General features: G+C 33.0%; 2 protein-coding genes across 9 annotated transcripts; both read left to right on the top strand.

Annotated features, from left to right (window-relative positions):
- The first annotated feature begins 4,305 nt into the window (after window positions 1-4,305).
- On the top strand, window positions 4,306-15,197 carry LOC100783070 (ubiquitin-like domain-containing protein CIP73). 8 transcript variants are annotated; one of them, XM_014769852.2, is made up of 17 exons: window positions 4,306-4,548; window positions 7,883-8,015; window positions 8,417-8,534; window positions 9,173-9,253; window positions 9,961-10,079; window positions 10,165-10,239; window positions 10,423-10,584; window positions 10,697-10,766; window positions 10,863-11,038; window positions 11,204-11,368; window positions 11,441-11,512; window positions 11,586-11,715; window positions 11,802-11,949; window positions 12,094-12,194; window positions 12,712-13,100; window positions 13,508-13,582; window positions 14,815-15,197. In XM_014769852.2, the coding sequence occupies exons 2-17, from the start codon at window positions 7,905-7,907 to the stop codon at window positions 14,821-14,823; spliced, it is 2,001 nt and encodes a 666-aa protein (XP_014625338.1). In that variant the 5' UTR covers window positions 4,306-4,548; window positions 7,883-7,904; the 3' UTR covers window positions 14,824-15,197. The 8 variants fall into 8 exon arrangements, with proteins under 8 accessions (XP_014625338.1, XP_006600716.1, XP_014625337.1 ...); XM_006600653.3 differs by having other exon boundaries at window positions 12,709-13,100; XM_014769851.2 differs by adding an exon at window positions 7,516-7,595 and having other exon boundaries at window positions 11,802-12,194; window positions 12,709-13,100.
- Window positions 15,198-19,760: 4,563 nt separating this feature from the next.
- On the top strand, window positions 19,761-21,665 carry LOC100784140 (40S ribosomal protein S11). The gene is made up of 6 exons (XM_003549660.4): window positions 19,761-19,941; window positions 20,048-20,088; window positions 20,179-20,279; window positions 20,940-21,084; window positions 21,185-21,274; window positions 21,378-21,665. Exons 1-6 carry the CDS (start codon window positions 19,930-19,932, stop codon window positions 21,466-21,468), a joined length of 480 nt encoding a protein of 159 aa, XP_003549708.1. The 5' UTR covers window positions 19,761-19,929; the 3' UTR covers window positions 21,469-21,665.

The following is a 21,665-nucleotide window of genomic DNA, read 5'->3' as shown; positions in this document are numbered from 1 at the left end:
ATTTTTTATGAAAAGATTCATTATTGCATGTCATTTCTTATCTAAGAGTATTTATGTCATTTCATATATGTATAGTTTTTGTATCCTCTTACTTTTTACAAAACTAAATAAAAGGTAAAAAAAAAATCATTTTACTTTTCGCACATTTTCTTTCTTTTCACTGGTTTTCCTCTCAAACCAAGCATAGTCTGAAACTTAAAAATTTCAGAAGAAAGTTGTCTTGAATTAACCAACTTTTAATATGATTTCGGTCTTTTTAAGTGTCAAAGAGTAAAGTAAGTAGCCTTTTAAAAAAAAGAGTAAAGTAAGCAATTCTAGTTATCAATAAAAAAAAATTGTTAATATTTTAGCATATTGGTTATTATTTTTTCACACATATACATGTAACATTGAAATCAAAATATATGAATTTTTTGTTGCTTGTATTGGAAATAGAGGGAATATAAAGGAAGGCAATCTAGGGGCTGACTAGGATCTCTGGTCCATTTCCATTGTAGGGGCTACCTTCCTTGTAGACAGAGAAGTGAGCAGATATGGAGTATTAATTGAATAACGGCCCCATTGTCTTGCCGCAAGCAACCAATTGGGCCCATTGTGTTTCACACATTAATTGCAATAGAACGAAGGGTCAATCTAACATGTGGGCTCACGTGTTAGATGATGGATCATTCATGTATACTTGTGGCCCATTTCTGTTGCATAGATGCGGTGGACCTTAAAAAAATAAGATGCATTTAAGTTGATGGCAAATTGGCAATTGTCTCTAAAATAAAATAAACCAATGTACTACGAAAATTCTTGACAAAAACGAGGTCTAGTGGGAGCTTTTGCCTCTTGAGAAAATAGTCTCTCCAAAAATGGTTAACACAAAAAGTTCAAGTTTCAGGACTGTATCTTTTTTTGGGTTAAGTAAAGTTTTTAGTTACAAAACTATTTCAAAATTTGGATTTTAGTTATGAATAAAATTTGATCGGTAAAGATCTGTGAATTTGATTGATCAATGTTCTTAAATTATTTAAAAATTTAGTTTTACTCCCTTAAACTTAGGGGTGGATAAGTAGGCTCGGGTCCATGGATTGGTCTGCGGTCCACGCAAGTAACAAATCAATTTTTTTAAACAATCCATGGTTATGTAATATTTTGGGTTTGTCCCGCTTAACCCACGGGGTTGGTCTGTGGGTTGGCCCGTAAGTCCGCTTACTAAGCCTAAATATACATTTTTAATTAAAAATTAAAAATGTCAAGTATTATTAGATGAAATTTCTTTACTAGAGTAACTGTTAAGTGTTATCTATGTTTTTTAAATTAGAACTAATAAAGTTTTATCTTGATAATATGTATAATCTTTTAATATAAATTTTTATTATACAAATTATTAAGTACAACTTCAATTTTAATTGAAAAATAATTCAAACATTACTTAAGAATCTGTATTGTGAGAGATGTATATCAACAACATTTTGTAGCACACATTAATTACAATACAAGTGCAGCTTTAAGACTCATTCATACACTATATGTGATGCAACGTTTATTTCCATTCAATTAAAAAATCATTTTTTGTTGGAGATATTTAAGTTTCATATTTTAGATTTATTGTTTGGATTTTCTTTTGTTAATATATTATTTATTTTATTGATGTAATTGACTAATTGTTGAGATTTTATTTAGATTTGTGTTGAACTTAATTTGATTGTGTTGTATTTTTGTTGAAATTGTAATTTTTTTAAAACTAGGCCCGCGAACCAGCCCGTTTGACCTGCAGGATCTGCGGAGCAGGGGCGGACCAATTTATTAGGTCTGTGTAGGAGTGCGGGGTGAGCTAGCCCGATCCGTTGCCAATGCAGACTTATATGGACAGACCTTACGCGGGACTGATCGGTCCGCTTACCCACCCCTACTGAAACTGTATTAAATAATTAAAAATAATGGAGTTCAATATTTTCATTTTATATAATATATTACTGTAATGTCATTAAAAAAACAATGTTATTTAAAAAGTTCTAAAGCCCATGCATAGGCCGAATTGAAGACTAGTATAGTTTACGTGTGTAGCAAATTATTGGGGCTTGGGCCACATATGCGGTCCATGATGGTACCTCATGGGCGGTAGCAGCCTTTAACAAGTTAACTTCGGCCTATTGCTATTTAACTACCCCCTTCCTACTCATACACTCCCCCTTCCCCTTTTTCCCCAAAATACCCTCATGAATATACTTATCCACATTTCCCACATGACCACACCAGATGTTCACTGCATTCCAATAACAGTGTTCCACTAGCAGCAACACACACCAACAAAAACAATAACCTAAACTCTCTGCAGTCAATTTAAAAATATTACTGGTTTTCTTATCAATATCACCTTCATCATCAAATGAGAAGCATTTGAATCTTCTAAGTTGATCTGGTCCACACTACATAATTTATTTTCTTCTCTGTAAAAAATAATAGAATTTAATTATAACTTCATTCCCTACATTGAATATGATATTGTGCACATTCCATCAATTATGTACATAATAACGTATGTGTTGGAAGATATTGCTCGTTGCATTTTTTTTCAGTAAGTCACTGCACAATTACTTTATTTTAAAGCTCGTCGATGTGTTTCGTGTGTTCATCAATATTGCATGTGACTTATTTTAATGGTAACGATAATTATTTTATGGAAACATATACCTATTAAAAAATAAATTTTTGAAATCGTGTGGTAATATATATAGTTTTGGAAATTACTTTTTTTTAGAATATGTATATGTTTTTTGAAATTAAATTTTAGTACTTTTTTTATTTTATTTTATTACAACTCTATTTTTCTTTATTCATTCTTCACAATAAGCGTTTAAATTAACATAATATGAATTTTCCATACTTAGTTTAATTCTTTTGAAGTTTAGATTCTACCGCTTAAATTAACTTAGTTTTTCTTCGAGGTCAACCACAAAGTCAAATCTTCATCATTGAGAGGAAGCAGAGATCCATCTTTATACTTCATTGCACCTCTCTCTGAATATTTTTACGGGGTACTCGACCATACAATCATCAAGACTCCGAAATTCTTCCTCCCAAGGGTTTCATAAATGTATTCTTATATGACTTTGAAATGCCTTCCTTGCAAGAACCATCCACAACCACATCCATTAATCTTATTTTCTTCACTTTTTTCATACTTCAAATAAATAATTCACCCTTCTTAATAGAGAAAACCATACTTATCTCACCATTAAAAAAAAAACTAGTAGAGCTCACCATAAGTTTGCTTTTTGTCTATTTAATTCACTTTGTTGTTATGATAATAGTAAAGGCATTCACTAACTACTTTGAGTTCATGCATGAAGCTCTAGCATTCAATCAACTATGTGCACGTGTAACATACACAATACAAAGCTATAATCCAATGCATAAAATGCTTAATTACTTGATGTTGGGCATTCCTCTTGCTATAGTATTGCAAGGGGCAATCCAACAAGTGATAGTCTAAGACATATGATGACGATTAAATGCAACAACTTTTAGGTTTTAATTTAATCACTTTACACGTTAAATAACATATAAATATTAATAAGTTGATAAACATCATTATTCACTATTAACTTTTGAGATAATTATTTTAGATTGACACTAAAATATAATTCGACCTAATAATTAGATGTGTCAAAATGATCTAAAAAATATTTAATACACAACAAATAATATCCAACCAATTAAAAAGAATGTGAATGTCAACTATTATTTTTTTTAACATTAAAAAAATGAATCTTTATAACATATATTGTTTAAAATAAGACATTTTTGTGAAAATTTAAAAAATGGATTAGTCACACATACAAAGACATTAGGTAAGGAAACAAAAATGTTTTTTTTTATTGAAATTATTAATTAACCGTATCATGATTTTCATTAAACAAATTGTATTGTTGATTTCTTAACTAATTCCTTCAACAGATTGATTAACAAGATTCAAAATTAAATGTATCTATTTTATGAAATAACCCAACCTTTTACACAACTAAAATGTTATATGTTGGAGGGAAACTTCGGTAAAAAGAAATATTGGAGGGAAACTAAACTTAAATTTCCTAAATAAAATTTCAGGCTCACCTAAATGAATTAATATTTTGTATCAATTTTTGGAAAGAAAAGAAAAAAGCTAGCTAGCACTTTACGTTAATTGATGTATCTTCATAAAAATTATATATTAATTTCTTAACCGTTAAAAATTGACCCGACAAAATCATAAAACAACGGATTCAGATGTAAATTTAAAATCCAACAATTTATTGAAAAGAAAAGAGAGGAAAAGTAAAAAAGGCGGCGACCGACTCCATTCACAGCATAGGACAAGTCGAAGCCAAAGGGTGGGTCATAATCCGGTGCTCCAGGTTGTACGATACAATCGCATGCACTCTACATTGATTCATGTGAAAAATCCTTTCTTGTAGTGTGCGAGCCAGCGAGAGAGGTGAAAGCGCCAAGGCTGCAACACCCACTCCCTCCCCTCCCTTCAATCCCTAATTCCGCCACTCACTTCCGCTCTCAGCTCAGGTACAAGATTCTCTCTTCACTCTTCTTCTTCTCCTTTCTCCGCTCTTCAATTGTTTCGTTTTCTTCTCCGATTTCGCCTTTCGATAACAATATCTGTTTTTTTTTTTCTTTTCCCATTTCCGATTCCCTGAATAACCATCCTACGCTAGGGTTGCAACTGTTTGTTATCCATCGCTGCTGTTCGCGGCTTGCTTTTTCAATTATTCACTCAAACAACGTTATATCTGTCTGCGACAGTGAAATTAGGTTCACGAATTCGTTTCGCTCTTGATTCTTAATTATATTCATTTTTATTTTATTTCCGTGTTTTCGTCACACAGTGTCTTCGTTTCTTAAGTGATTTTGATTTCGTTCTGATATATTCTAGAACTAATAGCTATGAAGTAGTTTCTTAACCATATACATTTTTTTTTTATTCCGTGTTATGCCATGTGTTAAGGGGACTTGCGAACTGATATTGAGCATGTGTTTTGTTCCTTCTTCAATTTGTTGGATATACATTTTGATCTATGAAGATACAAATGCCGTTCACTGTCTTTGGATATACAATTTGTTGATTTAGCGAGACGGGAGTGTGCCTAATGCCTTTCCTTTGGCTAGTGAGAATTGTGGCTTAAATTTTGCTGATATTTTCCAATAAGAAACAGATTGAACTGTCTGACCTAGGAAGGTATTGTGATGTAAATGGTTGTGATAGTTTTTAGATTTTGAAGTCAAATGAATTTTGTTGTAACAGCTTAACTATTTGTGGGATTTGATTGGTTTGCCTTTTCTTTGTTGCGGCTGGTTTCATTGCTGGGATTCTGCTTCTTGTTTTATCGGTTATCATTAATTACTTTTAAACATCTGGTTGAGATGCATGCCATGCTTTTCGTAATCCTATTAACATAGGCAATGGTAAAGGTGCACGTAAGCCAAAATTACCTATCTTGTTGAAAGTGCCTAATCATATAAAGTGAAATGATTTGAGCTACTTGCTACTGTGTAATGATAAGCTTCTAATATGGATTTTATTTATCAATGCCATCTGTTTTTGCTGAGGCCAAGATATTCTGAATATAGAACATACATTCTTCTAGGTCAAGAGTTCTTTTGGCATTGTGACATAATCAATCTATTCCTGATCACAAATGGGCCACTTTTATAGTTGCTCTGCTGCAGTCATTGCCTTCTATTAATCACGCAAGTTAACATTTGAAGCTGGCATTGTGAAGGGAGGCCCACTATGGTGGCATCATAAGCCGCAATGGCATGTTCATACTTCATACGTGGAATTTTTGCTTTCCACCACCTGCCATTTATAACCTTGTCGTTACTTCATACTGCTAATGATATTTGATACAAGAGAAAGAGAAAGTAATTTATGCATGCACGTGCATGCGTGTGCATGTAGGGATGAGAATAAGAATTTAAAATTGATGGAACTGGATACAAAGAGATAGGTAGGCCCAAATTGGTGAGCTTATTCATAGTTTAGCCTTCCCTCAGTTATCAAATACAGTTGCATATCTTGAAATTTGGTTTTGTTTGAGAAATTCAGATTTCTTTGTCTTAACATATGATATATTTTTTTTATGTATGTTCATTGGCAAAGTTAATGAAGCTCATCTCTAAATGAGTTGATTTTTTAAATTTGTATTTGCATTACACTGCCCATGATATAGAGTGAAGGTAAAGTAGTCATACGTAACTCTTTTTCAGCTTGACTTTCAAGATGTGGCTTAAGTTCAGCTTACTGGGATTCATTGGGAATTTCCATCTATCATTTGCTATGCTGATAAGTTCATGCAGGAGCTGAATCATGAATCCCTTATGGGCTGGGCTGTAGATGTAGAATAGTATAGGCTCTAACTCCTTCTATCAGCTTGGTGTTTAGGCATAGTAGTCAGTCATGCACAGTAGTAGCGCTATTGTGCTGTTGTGGTCGTGGCTTCCTGCTGCTCCTCCAATGGTCATCTCAGCGTGCTAGGTCGTTACTGTGCGTTTTGTGGCCAAAATTGCAGTCAGAGCATGTGCTACATAGATATGTTGAAACTAAATTTTGCCCCTGTAACCAATGTTGTTTATTGCTGCTGCCTCTTCTGGCCACTCCGTCTATGATTTCTGCCTTCTCTCCATGTGCAATTGAATCTTCTAAGGGGGAGGCGGCACTTAGATGCTGGGTCTTAGGGTTACAGTAAACAAAAGGGTTAGGGTTGGGGAATTGGGCCAATAAGCCCACATATTTTTATTATTATTTATTTTTCTCGTTTTTTGTTTTGGTTTGCTGGGCCTCATTGAGTCCAGTTTGACTTCTCTTTCTTTTTTTTTCTTATTCAAAGCATAACGATATAATATGATAAACTAAATAGTAATAATAACGATAAGAATGATGATGAGTTCATACGATAATAATAATATGATGATGATGAATTTTGTTGGTATTTACTTGTATGATTTATTAAGACACTTGTAAATTTTGATTGTTATTTATGAATGTCATGAATTTTGGGTAGTTTTTAACTTTTTTTTATTATTATTTTTGAGAATTTATAAGTATATTGTTGTACATTAAATAAACTATATAAAAAAAACTCAGAATAACGGTCATCCCACAATCTACTATCTCGCTATTTTTGGGGTCTGCCGTTATGTGTTGCTATTTGGGTCGATAGTTATGCTTTGGGATTCGGGATCAATAACTATGCTTATAGGAGTGCTTCTGTTTTGACTTTCCTTCAATGGGCTTGGGCTTTTTCTAGCTGTTCAATGGCCCCTTCCACTTCAATACTTCCAAATTTCAAATAGTTCTCAAGATTCTTTGTTTTCGATTATCTAATAAGCTGCTTAATGAATGTAGACTCTCTTACCATTCATTTCAAAATGTGTATAGCCTGAACAAACATGAATCTTATGTTATGTGTCGATGCATCATAGCCTGGATTGTCTAACCATCCTCTGGATGGGCTTCTCTTTCCAACCTGACAGGGTTGATGAAGGAGTATGAGTCCCATATTCGCAGGGTTGCAACACAACTCCCATTTATGATAGAGGCCCCCTCTTATCAGGTTACTTTTTGGGCTGGTTCTCTATATTATAAGTTCTTCCATTTCACATTGGATGATCTTTGCATGTGAGGAGGCCTTAATAATTTATACTTCTAATGAGACTGACATTTACCAAGCCAGCTGTAGTATTAATTGCATTTTTGCCTTTCCAAATATGGCAGTGTACATATCTTTCTTTTTGTATTGTTTTGTTGGTTTCACATGATTTGCTCAATAATTTTATATCATGGGAAAAAAGAAATATTGACAGACCTCTTAATAGTTTCTGGAATTTTTTCATTTTATAGGGTATTACGTAGTACGTGGAGAATGGGAAGTACTGAAAAGATCCCAATCAGCGCTGAAAGTTCAGAAACCACCATCGAGATAAAAATTAAAACATTGGATTCTCAAACTTACACCCTCAGAGTGGATAAACAGGTAATTCTTTGACAGGTTATAATCTTTCTTCACTTGTTATTTGTCGAGAAGATTTTTTGTTTCTGTATGTATAACTTGCTTCTTGCTCTGCCTTTCTGTAGAAACATGCTAACCGGTAAAACTGATTAAGGGTCTGTTCGATTTTTCAAAAGAAAAAAAATCTTTCATTAAAATTATTAAAAAGAATATAGTAAATAAGGTTTTTCAAAAAAGCAAAAGACTAAAGAAAATAGTTACTTCATTGTTTTTCTCAAAAGCTAGAAAGAGTAGCTTCTGAGGAAGTTCCTAGTAAAAATTACCTCTTTAAAAGCACTTTTTTTCCTGCAACACTGCAAAATTACCTAGCAACTTAAAGATTTAACGAATTTCTTCTTTCCTACAACTTTTTCCCTGTTCTGCAGATGCCAGTCCCTGCTCTGAAAGAACAGATTGCTTCTGTAACTGGAGTGTTATCTGAACGACAACGCTTAATTTGCCAAGGAAAAGTTCTAAAGGATGATCAGCTCCTGTCTGCCTATCGTATCCTGTCTCTTGATTTTAACTATTTTGTGTTCCTTTTACTTGTCTGGCAGGGTGCTATATCTTTAGCTTTTGTAGTAATTCCTTAATTTTGATAAAATTTCTTATGTTTGTTTGTAAAACTATATATGATCCTTGCTGTAATAGTGTAATCATCTGTTTTGTGATCAAACATTTTATTAAGAGCTTAGATTTTGAGGCAAAAGGCTCCAGCACAGAATATCTTCCTGGTGACTTTTGAGTTGACACAATGCCGTAACAGTAAAATTTCTATTGAGTGGTGGCTTTTGGGTTTTGTGCCAAAATGCTTGAACCTTCATAAAAAAGTATATGGAAGTTAAAATATGTTCCCATGTTATAGTTTTTTTTTTGTTCACCGAATGTATTAATATCAATCTCTGTTGTTAATTTTATGAACAAAACAGTGAAGCTTTCTTGTTGATGATTTAAGTTTGCAAATGTAGGCCTTCTATCAATGCTTAAAATTAAAATTTGATTAAACTCAAACGCCATGGTTTGTTATGGCAAAGAAGTTTTGTTCCTGCTATTCTTATAGCAATTGTACTTTATTCTTGTAACTATATCCCTATTTTACAATATCCTATCTTCAAAATGGGTATCCTCCCTAACACAAGTAGATGTTGAAGATGGTCACACCTTGCATCTGGTTGTGAGGCAACCTGATCTACCACCACCAGGAAGTGTGTCCAATCATTCAGGTTTGATGTGATTATTTACATTATCATTTGCTGTTGTAATTAATGTGAAAGTTATGTGTTCTTGTTTGGTAGGATTTATAGTGTATGTTTCTTATTTCTTTTTGTAGCAATTGTTTTGACATTTTCTTTTAATGTAGAAAATTGGTGAAATAAGAAATGGCCCATGTTATTTTTGGTTTGTTGGTAGCCTCACTCGGTCTTACTTGCAAAGAAGATATTCTTAGCTTGAAGCTCTTTAGTGTGTTTCCATTTTCTTATAAAAGCATGCCTGGGGTGAAAATGTGAATTATATTCAGCTTGCTGACAAACTAGATTTTCAAGTTTTAATGTTATGCCTGGAGAATTAGGTAGATGATCAAAGCACGCATTCTTAGTTTCACTGATCAGGTGCACCTGCAAGAATTAGATTAGATAATTAGTTTAGTTCCACCAAACTTTTACCTGATTTTGTGTGGGAAAATATTCCTTGGGAGCATGCCTAATTTGTAAAAGAAGAAGTTCAAGAAAGTTTTCTTAATGTTTGATAATTTTCCATTTGTGCAAAAATTGTTACTATTATATTTTTTGGGAAGGGGTGGGGGACAGGGATTTTCTAGTTGGTCTTGTCTTGTTGTGGTTTACCTCCATGCCTCATCCAAATGAAAATTTTCCCTTAGTACAAAGAGACAAGGTATTTACTGACCTCCATGCTTACCTCCATTTTGCAGTGACTGAACTGAATTCAAGCACAGGCCTTGGTCACGCAAGTCAAGTAGCCCCTGGTGTTTTTATTGAAACTTTCAATGTGCCTGTTCAGGGTGATGGAGTTGCTCCTGAAATCAATAGGGTATATTTAAAATCAGAAGAGAAAGGGGCACATTGAGGGGTTATTTTGCACACGGAACTTTAATTTTTATCTTGCTTCTGTGCAGATTGTTTCTGCTATTCTAGGATCTATTGGACTTCCAAATTTTGCGAGTGGCAGTGAAGGAGGGATTGATGTCAGGGTAAATTCGGCTGTCTATATATTAATTCTTTTTTCCTTTAGGTATTGTGGTGCAATAACGAATTTATGATGCACGACCACAACAACCCCCCCCCCCCCCCCCCCTCTCTGGTATAAACTCTTTATGTGTCTATTCATCTGAAACTCTTTTTCATGACATCTGGGCATATTGGATTGGATGAAGGAGCATGATTCCCAAGGCTCTGGAAGAACTTTGGGTTCTAGTGGAATATTAGATTCATCTCATCCTCGACCCGAACAAGCTGGTTTGCGGATTTTGTCTGATAGATTGCGTAATACCTTTGGAACCCCAGCGCCAGTATCTCTAGGATCTTTGCAGCCTCCTGTATGTGCCAAGTTCCTTATTTACTTCATTCAAATTTAGATTTGACATTTGAGTCTCTCCCTCTTGCTGAGTGGAAATCAAACAATTTATTTTTTTATATATGGTTTTGTAGGTCATTCCTGATTCTTTGACAACTTTGTCCCAATACTTAAGGCATATAAGCCTTGAATTTGATGCAATTGGTAAGCATGTTGTGTTGAATTTTATAGTTATCCTTCATTGGCTCCTGCTAGCATGCTTCTTCTCTGGGAATGATGTGGAACACATTTTACTGGCAGTCAGAGAAGGGAGGGATAATGCCGAAGCAGCTGAGGCTCAAAGGAATGAAGAAACTAGATCTGTTTCTTCACATTTGGGTTCAACTCCAGAAGGGCTTTCATCACCCGCATCCTTGGCAGAAGTTTTACGTTCTACCAGACAAATGATTGATCAACAAGCCGGCGAATGCCTACTTGTGAGTTCTAAAGCATCTCCTTAGATTTTTCTTTTGTGTTTTCAAAATCTGAAGGAAGTGTTTATTCTTTCTATTTTTTTGTAAGTAGGTATTTTGAGCTATATAGTTATTTGCTTTACTTTGCTTAACATATAAATTTGCCGTGTTTATTATATACTTTCACAGCAACTATCAGGGCAGCTGGAGAATCAAGCAAATGTAACGGATCCCTTGTTGCGGTCAAGCATTCAGTCTAGGGCTTTGAGAACTGGAGTTTTGTTTTATAACCTTGGTGCCTTTTTGCTTGAGCTTGGTCGCACAACCATGACACTGCGTTTGGGTCAAACATCGGTAGGCTTGGTTTCCCTCCATTGGCATCTTGTTAATTGTTATATTTGTGCTACTAACTAACATCCTGTGCAGTCTGAAGCTGTAGTTAATGGTGGGCCTGCAGTTTTTATATCCCCAAATGGTCCTAACCATATCATGGTTCAGGTAGTTCTTATCCTTCTATCTTTCTTGTCATGAAAACTATACTCCTGTTGCTTATGGAGCTGCATGGTTCCAGCCCCTTCCTTTTCAACCTGGGGCAAGCTTTGGTGCTGTCCCTGTGGGAGCTGCACAGTCTAACTCAAGTTTAGGTAGTGGACTTGGTTCAAGCTTTTTCCCAAGGCGTATAGATATACAGATACGTCGAGGTACATTAATTTATTTTTTAGTTTTCTAGGTCCTGCTGTTTTGCATAATGCTTTTAACTTATATCTAACTTCATTTCTATTATTAGGTACCTCAACAACCTCATCCAATACCAATCAAGAAGAACGCAATGAGACACAATCTGCCTCAGTACAAAGAAATTCAGGTGAAAGTTCTGTTAATCAGGCAACCTCTAGGCGTCCAGATGCATCCATTGCTGGGGAGCCAGGAGTAAGGTTAGTGCCAATTAGAACCATGGTTGCAGCAGCAGTGCCAGGCACCTTAGGGCGTCTGCCTTCAGAATCATCTGGTAATTCTATAGGGCTTTACTATCCAATTCTTGGGAGATTTCAACATGTTTCTTCTGGACATTCAAATAGTGAACAAGGATCTCAACAATCAAGTCAGCATCACACTGTGTTACCGTCGACTCCTGAATCCATATTGCAAAGGCAAAACACAGAAGATTCTGCCAGGAATGGTATTTAACAAATGCCTCCCAATATCTGAAACTAATGATTGCTTCCTGTTACAATTTGATATTTAATTTTTTCCTTGCTGATATTCATTGTATGTAATCCATAAGTATCTCTATATTTTGCTAAAATAATGGGTGCTTATTGATTTGGTTGAAGGGATAGTGCTATGCTATGCAATCTGGTGTTGTATTCTTCCTATTTTTGGCTCCTGTATTGGAAATTTGAGAGTAGTTTATACAATTTGTTTCAGTGCAATGGTTATACATTGATAATTATTTCTTTGCAACTCCATACCTCCATCCCTCTGAGCACTTATAGTTTGCTTATATAGCCCATCTCTTTGTAATCACTCAATAGGTTGCTCATATAAGTACATCAGTTTGCGAGCGGTCAATAGCTCTGCTCTTATAGCTCATGATTGCTTATTTTGATGACTTTTAAATTATGTGATATATACTGTGAGGATCTGAGAGACAAATTTGATTTAATTTAGTTTGCTATTGGACTCTGTTGTAGTAGGATCCTTATCAACTCCAAGCACAAGGCAAGAGCCTTCAAGTTCTCGTGTTGTAAATATCAATATTCTGGCTGCTAGTGGACCCCAAAACAACCAAGAATCTGAGAGACAAATACCAAGCAGTGTACTTCAGTTTTTAAGGACATTCTTTCCTGGTGGAGAAATTCACGTGGAAGATTCAAGTGTACAAGGAACAACTGCAGGTTCTGCCTTAGATCATGCTGCAACATCAAGGGGTGCTGCCCCAGTTCCTGAAGCACAACCTAATGTCAGTGAAGAAGGAATATTTTTGTCTAATATACTCCGTGAAATCATGCCAGTGATATCTCAACAAGTAGGGTCTGAGGGAAATCCTTCAGAAGATCATATGGCTCAAGATTCTTCAACCCAGGTCTGCATGCTTAATTGTTTTCTTTCCTTATTCTATTGTGTGATTACATTTTCTCTTATGTCAACTTCAACTGTCAAATCCTCTCTCACCCATTATGAGTGCTTCTGGACTTTGACACACTTGGGGAATATCTGTTAGTTGAATGATTCCCATTTTTGTATCCTTGTTCAAATCCCACTCGGTTTCCCTTTCCCTGAGGTTGCTGAATAGATATAATGTAGCAAAAAATCAGGCGAGATTGTGCAGGAGAATTTTCTATTTCTTTTTTCTTTTTGCCTTGTTCAACCAGAGAATATCGAGTTGTAAAAATTAAGTATTGTAATTACCTGCAGAGCAAAAAAAAAAAAAGTATTGTAATTACCTCTCCCATAAAAAGAAAAGAAGCTGACCAGCCGATGTGTGTGCAGGTTGAAACTGATGTCGGGACATCACGCAGACAGAGTGATTCTGATCCAAGCCCCCCAAATGCAAAACGCCAAAAGGTTTCTCTTCTACTTTTGAGTTTGTAAACTGATGTTGAGCACACTTTATTTAAAACCCCAGCTCTAACCCAGTTCTAGGTTGGATTGCATCTGCATAGCATCATAACTCATAACTGTTAATAATAAATAATAATAATTACAACAATAACAACCACCATTGTGTTGTGTTCATTTGATTCTAGAGGCCATTTAATTATTTAAATAGGCCATTTAATTCTAGATCCTTTTTAATGGTTTCTATTGAAGAGTCTTTACTGGTTTGCCCCTGCCTCTAATTATTGGGCTATTGTTCATTTGATGAACTTTGTAACCAAGATTTCTATTGGTCTTCTTTGCACTTGTCTAATTCATCTTAGGTGTGATTCTACTATACCTTTTCCTCAGTAAATATCACTCTTGCTCCCTAATTCATTCCTTTCTAATATATTAATATATAATTATGCTTAAAAAATGTTTAGTTATCCGAACAAGGATTTAAACATATACAATTTGGATTTTTGTACGTGAAATTTTCTTAACCACAAGGATTGAGCTCATAGGATTTGATTTGCTAATCTTTCTTTGTCACACCTAGCGTGAGTTCCATTCTCCTTGCTCCCAAACTCCAATGGGCACAAGGGGTGAATACTTACAAAGGTGTCCTGACCCTCGAGTGAGTGAGCTTCAGCATGGGAGTTTGTATAATGGGAACGTGAGTGCATAGCGAGATATCTGATTATTTTTCTTTCTAGGGTTGTTGTGGGAGTCTCTGCTCCCATGATCATGTGGCTGTACTCTTACTAGGGGAGACAAAAGTCCTCGATTGGCTTGGGCCTAACTTGTTGGGCTCAACCTGATGAGATGATTTAGAACAAAACCTATTAAAGATGCTTGATCTGAAGAGTAGAATGGACTGTGATTAACTTTGCAGAAAGACACGATTTCAATTCTTCTTGTCCTAGGGAATCTTTATAAGTTTTGAATTGTGATAGTATAAACTACGAACCACATTGAATCTTATCTAACCATCAAATGTGGACTGCAGTTTGATTTTAACATCCCAGATTGTCGACAACTTTTATCTCGTTCATATAAATTAAATTATTATTTTCCCACCTTGTAAGTAACATAGACTTTAAATATCTAATGTTAACATTTCACCAGAACGGCCTTACTGCATGCTTTGAATTTTTCTTCTTTATAATTTCAACCACAACTACAATTTTGAATAATGTCATGACTTCTTGATGCAGATGGAGTGATATAGAGGATAATGTTAAGTTTGCGGTCGTGGAAGATTGTGATCATAAGAAACAGAATTCGGGGTGGATCTCATGATGTCAATTTGGTATTATGTGCTTACGTAGTTTTCTATATCAAGCGTGATTTCATTTTCTCCTGCTGTAGACAAACCTTAAGAAGACTGCTCTCCGAATGTGACATTTTGTACATCATTGGCATTGGAATTGAGCTTCCCTTAAGTTCAGTTTATGCTTGGAATTGGTAATAGAATTCAACATTACAGTGGAGATTAGCCATCTTATAAACTTAATTTGGCGTCCGTGAAGTTGAAACAGAACTAAATCAAACATTTCTGAATTTTTAATCAGGAAGCATTTTGGTTTTTAGAAAGCAATAATTGAGACGCAGGTACATTAATTTTGTTGCTTCTGTTACTATCAATTTTGTTGTTCAAGTATTAACCTTTTTAAGTGGTTCTTAAAGTGAAAAAAATTATAAAAATAATGTTATGTAATCTTTTGAATATTAAAAAATCCGTTAAATCTGTGAGATGACTTATATAGTTTTATTACTTTAAGAATTATTTAGGTTTTTATGAATATTATGTTTTTATCCTTGCTGGTTAAGTTTGCTATAACGGCGTTAAACAGAAATTGATGTGTATATTAGAAAGTCTAATGTGACATGAATCATTAAATAAGTCTTAAATTTTAGTTTCCATAAGAAATTAATAATACTTTTTTAGTTCTTATATGAAAGTTATTAATTTGTTTTATTGTTGAGCATCTCTTACACTATAGTTGTCATCTCTTAACTTAACAGCACCGTTTAGCAAGTATTGACTTAATCAAATATGTAGAACCAAATTTTAAAGGACAACCCCGATTTTCTAATGCAAGAATACAAATATTACATAAAACCTTTATTCTTTCCTAACTCTTATTCTCTATGTGGTAATGTTTGATGTTTGATATGTTTATTGAAGATGTGTTCAATTCGTTTAGAGATTATATCCTATAAAACAAAAAGAACCGTGTGTTTTAAACAAAGAAGACGAGAGTAAACATAGAATATGTCTTATAAATTTATGTGAATATCAGTTGGAGATTGCACATATTCCATTCATTGTCCAAATTATTTTCTTTGAAGTATATAAACATTAAATCAAATTGAATAACATATAAAAGGCGTAAAGTAGCTATGTGGATCGAGATGTTTAAAAATATTTTGATTTCCTTTCCCAACTTAATGAAAATAATTAGAACTCATTTTTAAGAGGAGTCACATTACCATTGAAGTAAAACTATAAGGGTCCATACATTTTGCTAATGGATTAAACGACTTTTTGTAAGAGCCGAGTAATGACAATGCTTATAAATAGGTGATATTTATACATGATTTATTAGTTTTTTTATAATATAAAAATAATGCATGGATAATTCGTTTTTTTTACTGATTTCAACTCTATATTTAATTTCCCCATTATTCAACTTTTAAAATTACTGGGCTCCTTTTTGTACCAAAAATAAAATAAAATCAATCAACACCCCTTTTCATTTCGAAAAGAATGATTCAAAATAAAGATTTTACAGTCTAAATTAACTTTTTCAGAATAAAAGGGGTGTAAGATGACTTTTTGGGTTTTTTTATATGTATCTTCTCTCTCCAATAAATTCTTATATTACACTATTTTGATTTTTTTCCCATACTACACTTCTTTTGCATGCGCGTAGGAAGTCGGGTTTGGTCACCTCAACTTTTGTGCTTGAGTTTTTTTTGTTTTAATTTAAATTATTAAAAAATATATATTATATTATATAAAAATATTTTTAATTTATTTTAAAATTATTTTTTTATTAAATGAATTTTTTAAGGGTTGATTAAATTAATTTTTTAATAAAAAAATGATATTATTAAATAATTAATTTTATTATATTATTTAATTTACTTTAGATATTTTTTTTAAATTTGAATTTTGTATAATAATATATTTATTTTAGTAAAAGAATTAAAAAAATTTAATATAATTATTTTATTAAATATAATTTGTTTGTTTATGTCATTAGATTTAATTAAAAATGATAATATTTTTTGTTTTAACAATTTATTTATAAAAGAACATTATATTACATTATCAATAAAATACTTAAACAATCACATTTAACTAAGTAAAAATTTAAGATGAAGATATGTTAGGGTAATTGTTTCTATTATGATCATGTTTTCGGCAAATTTCATATTTTTTTACTTTCCCTTTCCTTTTCGTCTTCATCCATCTAAGTATGAATGCAAGTTGAAACGAGATGACCCTTTGCTCCTCTTTCTTCTTGAATTGGATTGAAAGTAAAATTTAACGAATAAATAAAATAGATTCTCATCAACCAACATGAGTGGTTTCTTTAAATGTTTGCAGTTTGAGAACTGCAAAGAAAGGATGTGCCCATAAGTTACTTGTGTTGTACGCAGTTACAATTGAGGGGGGTCGGTCTAGAATGAGAGAAATGTTAATTTGCGGAGTAACATGTCTTCTCATGAAATTGAGACTTGTTGGTTCAACATGTCTCACCAATAAAATTGACATGAAATGAACAACTTATAATCTCTTTTTTCATTCTGAAAAATCATCATGGACGTTTGCTGCATTAATTAAATGGGAAAAATCACAGTCCAAATTAACAACACTTTGAAAATTTGCACTAGTCTCTAAAAAATTAAATGTCTCACCAGCAAAACTGAAATGGATAACTCATAATCTTTTTTTTCACTGAAATTATGATGGACGTCTGCTACATCAGTTACCAGGAAAAAAGAAACATTGGATTCCAATACACATCAACATAGCAAAATGCCCATACAATTATAAATAACACAAAACACACTTAATACAAATGCACAATTTCACACAACATACCTTCATAAAACAGATTCAATCTTATTACTATGTTATTCTTGTGAGAAACAAGCACCTAGACCATTACTAACTCGAGATTAGCCTTCATTTTTCTAAATGGATCAATCACTCATAACCAAACTGGTGTTTATCCTCAAAGTCTCACCCCAAATACCAATGCGAGTTCCTAATGACTGTTCTTTTGATACACTCAAGTGTAGAATGCATAACACCCTTTAGCAATATTTTTTTCAATCTCTACAATTGAAAAATGATGATGATGTTTGCATAATATTAATGTGTAGTGAGCAATACTCGTATGTTGGCCCTATAGAATTATTATGTATCATCAATAGAACAACAACCTGCTTCAATCCACTATCACTCTTACTCATGATGCAATTATGTATTACAGGAAGTGGAACATACCACTTAAATGTGGGTTTTTGGGTTACTCATTTACTGGAACAAATCCAATAAGATTCTTCGGGATGTAGCATGGAGAAACTAAAGGATTTAATCAACCAAGTTGCACCTATAGAGATTTCCCCTTATGGAATTCACGAATCATCATTTCCAATAGTTGGATTGTGCTAACACTTTTAGCACGACTTCATCATTTTTTCAATTTTGTTGTTTCATATTCAATTCAATCTTTTGAATACTTAGCATGACCTGGTTGTTGAAGGGACAATTGTCTGCCCAATAGAAATTTTGACTATTTTTGACAAACCAATAATCGAAATAGGAGAAGACATGTATCATGCACAACATATTTTATATTATCATTAGTTTAGTTTTGTCACATTTGCATTGTAATCGTATTTTTTTAATATGTTTCATTAGTCTCGGCTATCATCTCAGTTAATTTTGTCTATTGTATAAAAGATGTATCAATTATTTTTTTCACTGTGTTTTTAATTTGTTTTAGTACTACTAACTAATTTTCTTATTTTTTAATTAACAAACATAAAAAAAACATCAACAACACATAAATTTAACTACAAAATTACATACAACGTAACTAAAAAATTATACTCTAATTTTACTCAATTTTTTTATTTTTCTTTATATGTATATTTCTCTTTAAAAAAATAAAAAAATTAATTTAATTAAAAATTAATTTTAAAACCAATTAAAAATATTTTTATAAAATATAATATTTATATTTTTTAATAATTTAAATTAAAAAAAGAAAAACTCAAGCACGAAAGTGGGATGGCCAAACCCGACTTCCTACGTGCATGAAGTGTAGTATGGAAAAAAATAAAATCAAAGCAGTGTAGTAAGTGAATTTGTTGGAGAGAGAAGATGCATTCATATAAAAAAAAACCTGACTTTTTGAGGTGCAAGACGAAGATGTTCTGTTTTTAATGTGTTTGACAAATTAGTAACACATTGATACTTTAATGCTAAGATAAATGATAAAAAAAAGTTAAAAAAGAATATTGATTAAATGTATAATGTATAATGTATAACTTAATTGAGAAATGATTAGAAATAATTCAATTTTTAATTATAAAATATTATAGATAAAATTATTAAACTTAATTAAAAATTATTTAAAAATATTTAAAATGATAATTATAAAAAATAATTAACATATTATGTAGATATGGGTAGAATGAGATTTTAGATTATTTATTGTCCCTAATTAGCAAATCTTAACTCACTTAACTTAAATTCATGTTTAAATATATTTGAAAAGTGTTAACTCATAATTTAGGTGTTTGATTGGGCTCACATATATATGGAAAAATATCTATTGAGAAAGAATAATCTTTTAAATGAATTTTGTTATTTTGAGAAATTAAAATTATTCTTTGACTCTTGACTAGGATGTGTCTCAAGTAAAAAGAAAAATGATATAAAATTCACAAAATTTAAAAATTATAATAATACAATATGATTTAAACTGGCTATTTTTATGATACAATTCCATATTTTATTTTTTAAGGTCTTTTTCATTTTGTATTAATGACCAGTTTATTTATTTGATTAATTAGAATTGTTTTATATAAAAATAGATAGATAGATTACTTAACCCTAGAAGGCTTATTAGGTTTTGGACCAATCTAATTTATAGCCCACTTTAAAAAGCCCAATAGCCGAAACCTCAACAAAAGCAGTGTCTTCCTTCAAATCCGACTGAGCGAAGAAGATATTAGGGTTTTTGAGTGCGGTGCGGCGATCCTAGCACTCTCTTCTGCAGCTTTCGCCGACAGCTTCATTCACCATGGCTGAGCAAGTGGGCTTATTCTCCATATTTTCTCTTCCTTTTCTCCATTTCGTTTTATCATTAGGCCTCATTTGTGTCTTCCATTGATTTTTTTTTTTTCAATTGTGTGTTGCAGACCGAGAAGGCTTTTTTGAAACAACCAAAAGTGTTTCTCAGGTGCGCTTAATACGCGAGAAAATGCTTCACTTGTTTTTAAGAGTGTTTTGTTGATGCTGAATCGTTTGTTGTTTTTGGTCACTTTCGCAGCTCGAAGAAAACTGGGAAGGGAAAGAGACCCGGAAAGGGTGGGAACCGCTTTTGGAAATCCATTGGGCTTGGATTTAAGACTCCCAGGGAAGCCATCGAAGGTATCTCCCTCTCATTCATCTCTCTCTGTTGTAAAATGTTTATTCTGTGCGATGTGAATCTATTAGGTTATTGTTGTGTACATATTTTTTTAATTGATTATAGATGTTAAATTTTGTGGATGTGGGGCGTTTATAGATTAGGTTATAAACTCACCTTGGTGTATGAAGCTCTCTCTTTTAGGTTGTAGGCTTCACATTAAAAAAGTTCTCTCCCAAACATGACCTTGTTTGTTGATGGCTATTATCTGATAATTTGTGGTGCTTTTTGTTGCAATAGCTCTTAAACATGCATTTCAAATCCAATGTTTGATGTGTTTGCTGTGACTGTGAGCATTTTTATTAACAGTATTCATGGATTATATGCTTGTACTAATATTTTCTAACTAAAAATGTCGATATTTTGGTGTAGTGCAATGCGAGCATTGTTGAGAAATAGTTGTAATCTACTAATAAACAGAATAATATGCATGTGTCTATGTACATGAAAATCCAAATTTTGATGTGAGGCATGACTCATGTGGGCATTACTCATGTAAAGTCATTATCTATGTGTACTTGTATCATTTCATATAAAATGTCCTAGCTAATCTCTCTTATGTGTATATGGTCGTTTCTGTTTCTAAATCAGGTCTTTTGATTTATTATTCTTTTTTAATACAGGAACCTACATTGACAAGAAGTGCCCCTTCACTGGCAATGTTTCCATCCGTGGCCGTATCTTGGCTGGAACATGTCACAGTGCTAAGATGAACAGGACTATTATTGTTAGGAGGAATTATCTCCATTTTATCAAGAAGTACCAGAGGTATTATTCTCCTGCAATCCTTTTGTGTTCATTTTGTTTTGTTTCGTTTTGTATGTTTGGAGAAACATAATTATAATTCCATTTTCATTTTTATGCTCAGGTACGAGAAAAGGCACTCCAACATTCCTGCTCATATATCACCTGCTTTCCGTGTGAAGGAAGGAGATCACGTTATTATTGGTCAATGCAGGTGAGATTATATAGGAGAAACCTTTTGTGTTTTAACCTGGATATTTTGTGTATTTATAGGTATAGATATCTGTATGATTCTTTTATTTGTAACACTTCTGCAGGCCACTTTCTAAGACTGTGAGGTTCAATGTGTTGAAAGTGATCCCAGCTGGATCTTCTAGCGGTGCAAAGAAGGCTTTTACTGGAATGTGAGCTTTGATTTCCAGTTTTTATTGAAGATAAATGTTACCTTATTAATTATTATATCTGATTTCTTTTCTGGATGATAACAAATATGAAAACCTTGTCAATTTTGGATTTTCTTTGAGGTTTCGTTCTGGCTTTATGTTTAGGATCTTGTTATAATACATTATGGTTTTCGAATCTTATTAGCCTTTCAATTTTTTAAA

Source organism: Glycine max, chromosome 17, assembly GCF_000004515.6.
Source record: "Glycine max cultivar Williams 82 chromosome 17, Glycine_max_v4.0, whole genome shotgun sequence".
NCBI lineage: Eukaryota > Viridiplantae > Streptophyta > Magnoliopsida > Fabales > Fabaceae > Glycine > Glycine max.
This window is presented reverse-complemented; position numbering and strand designations above follow the sequence as displayed.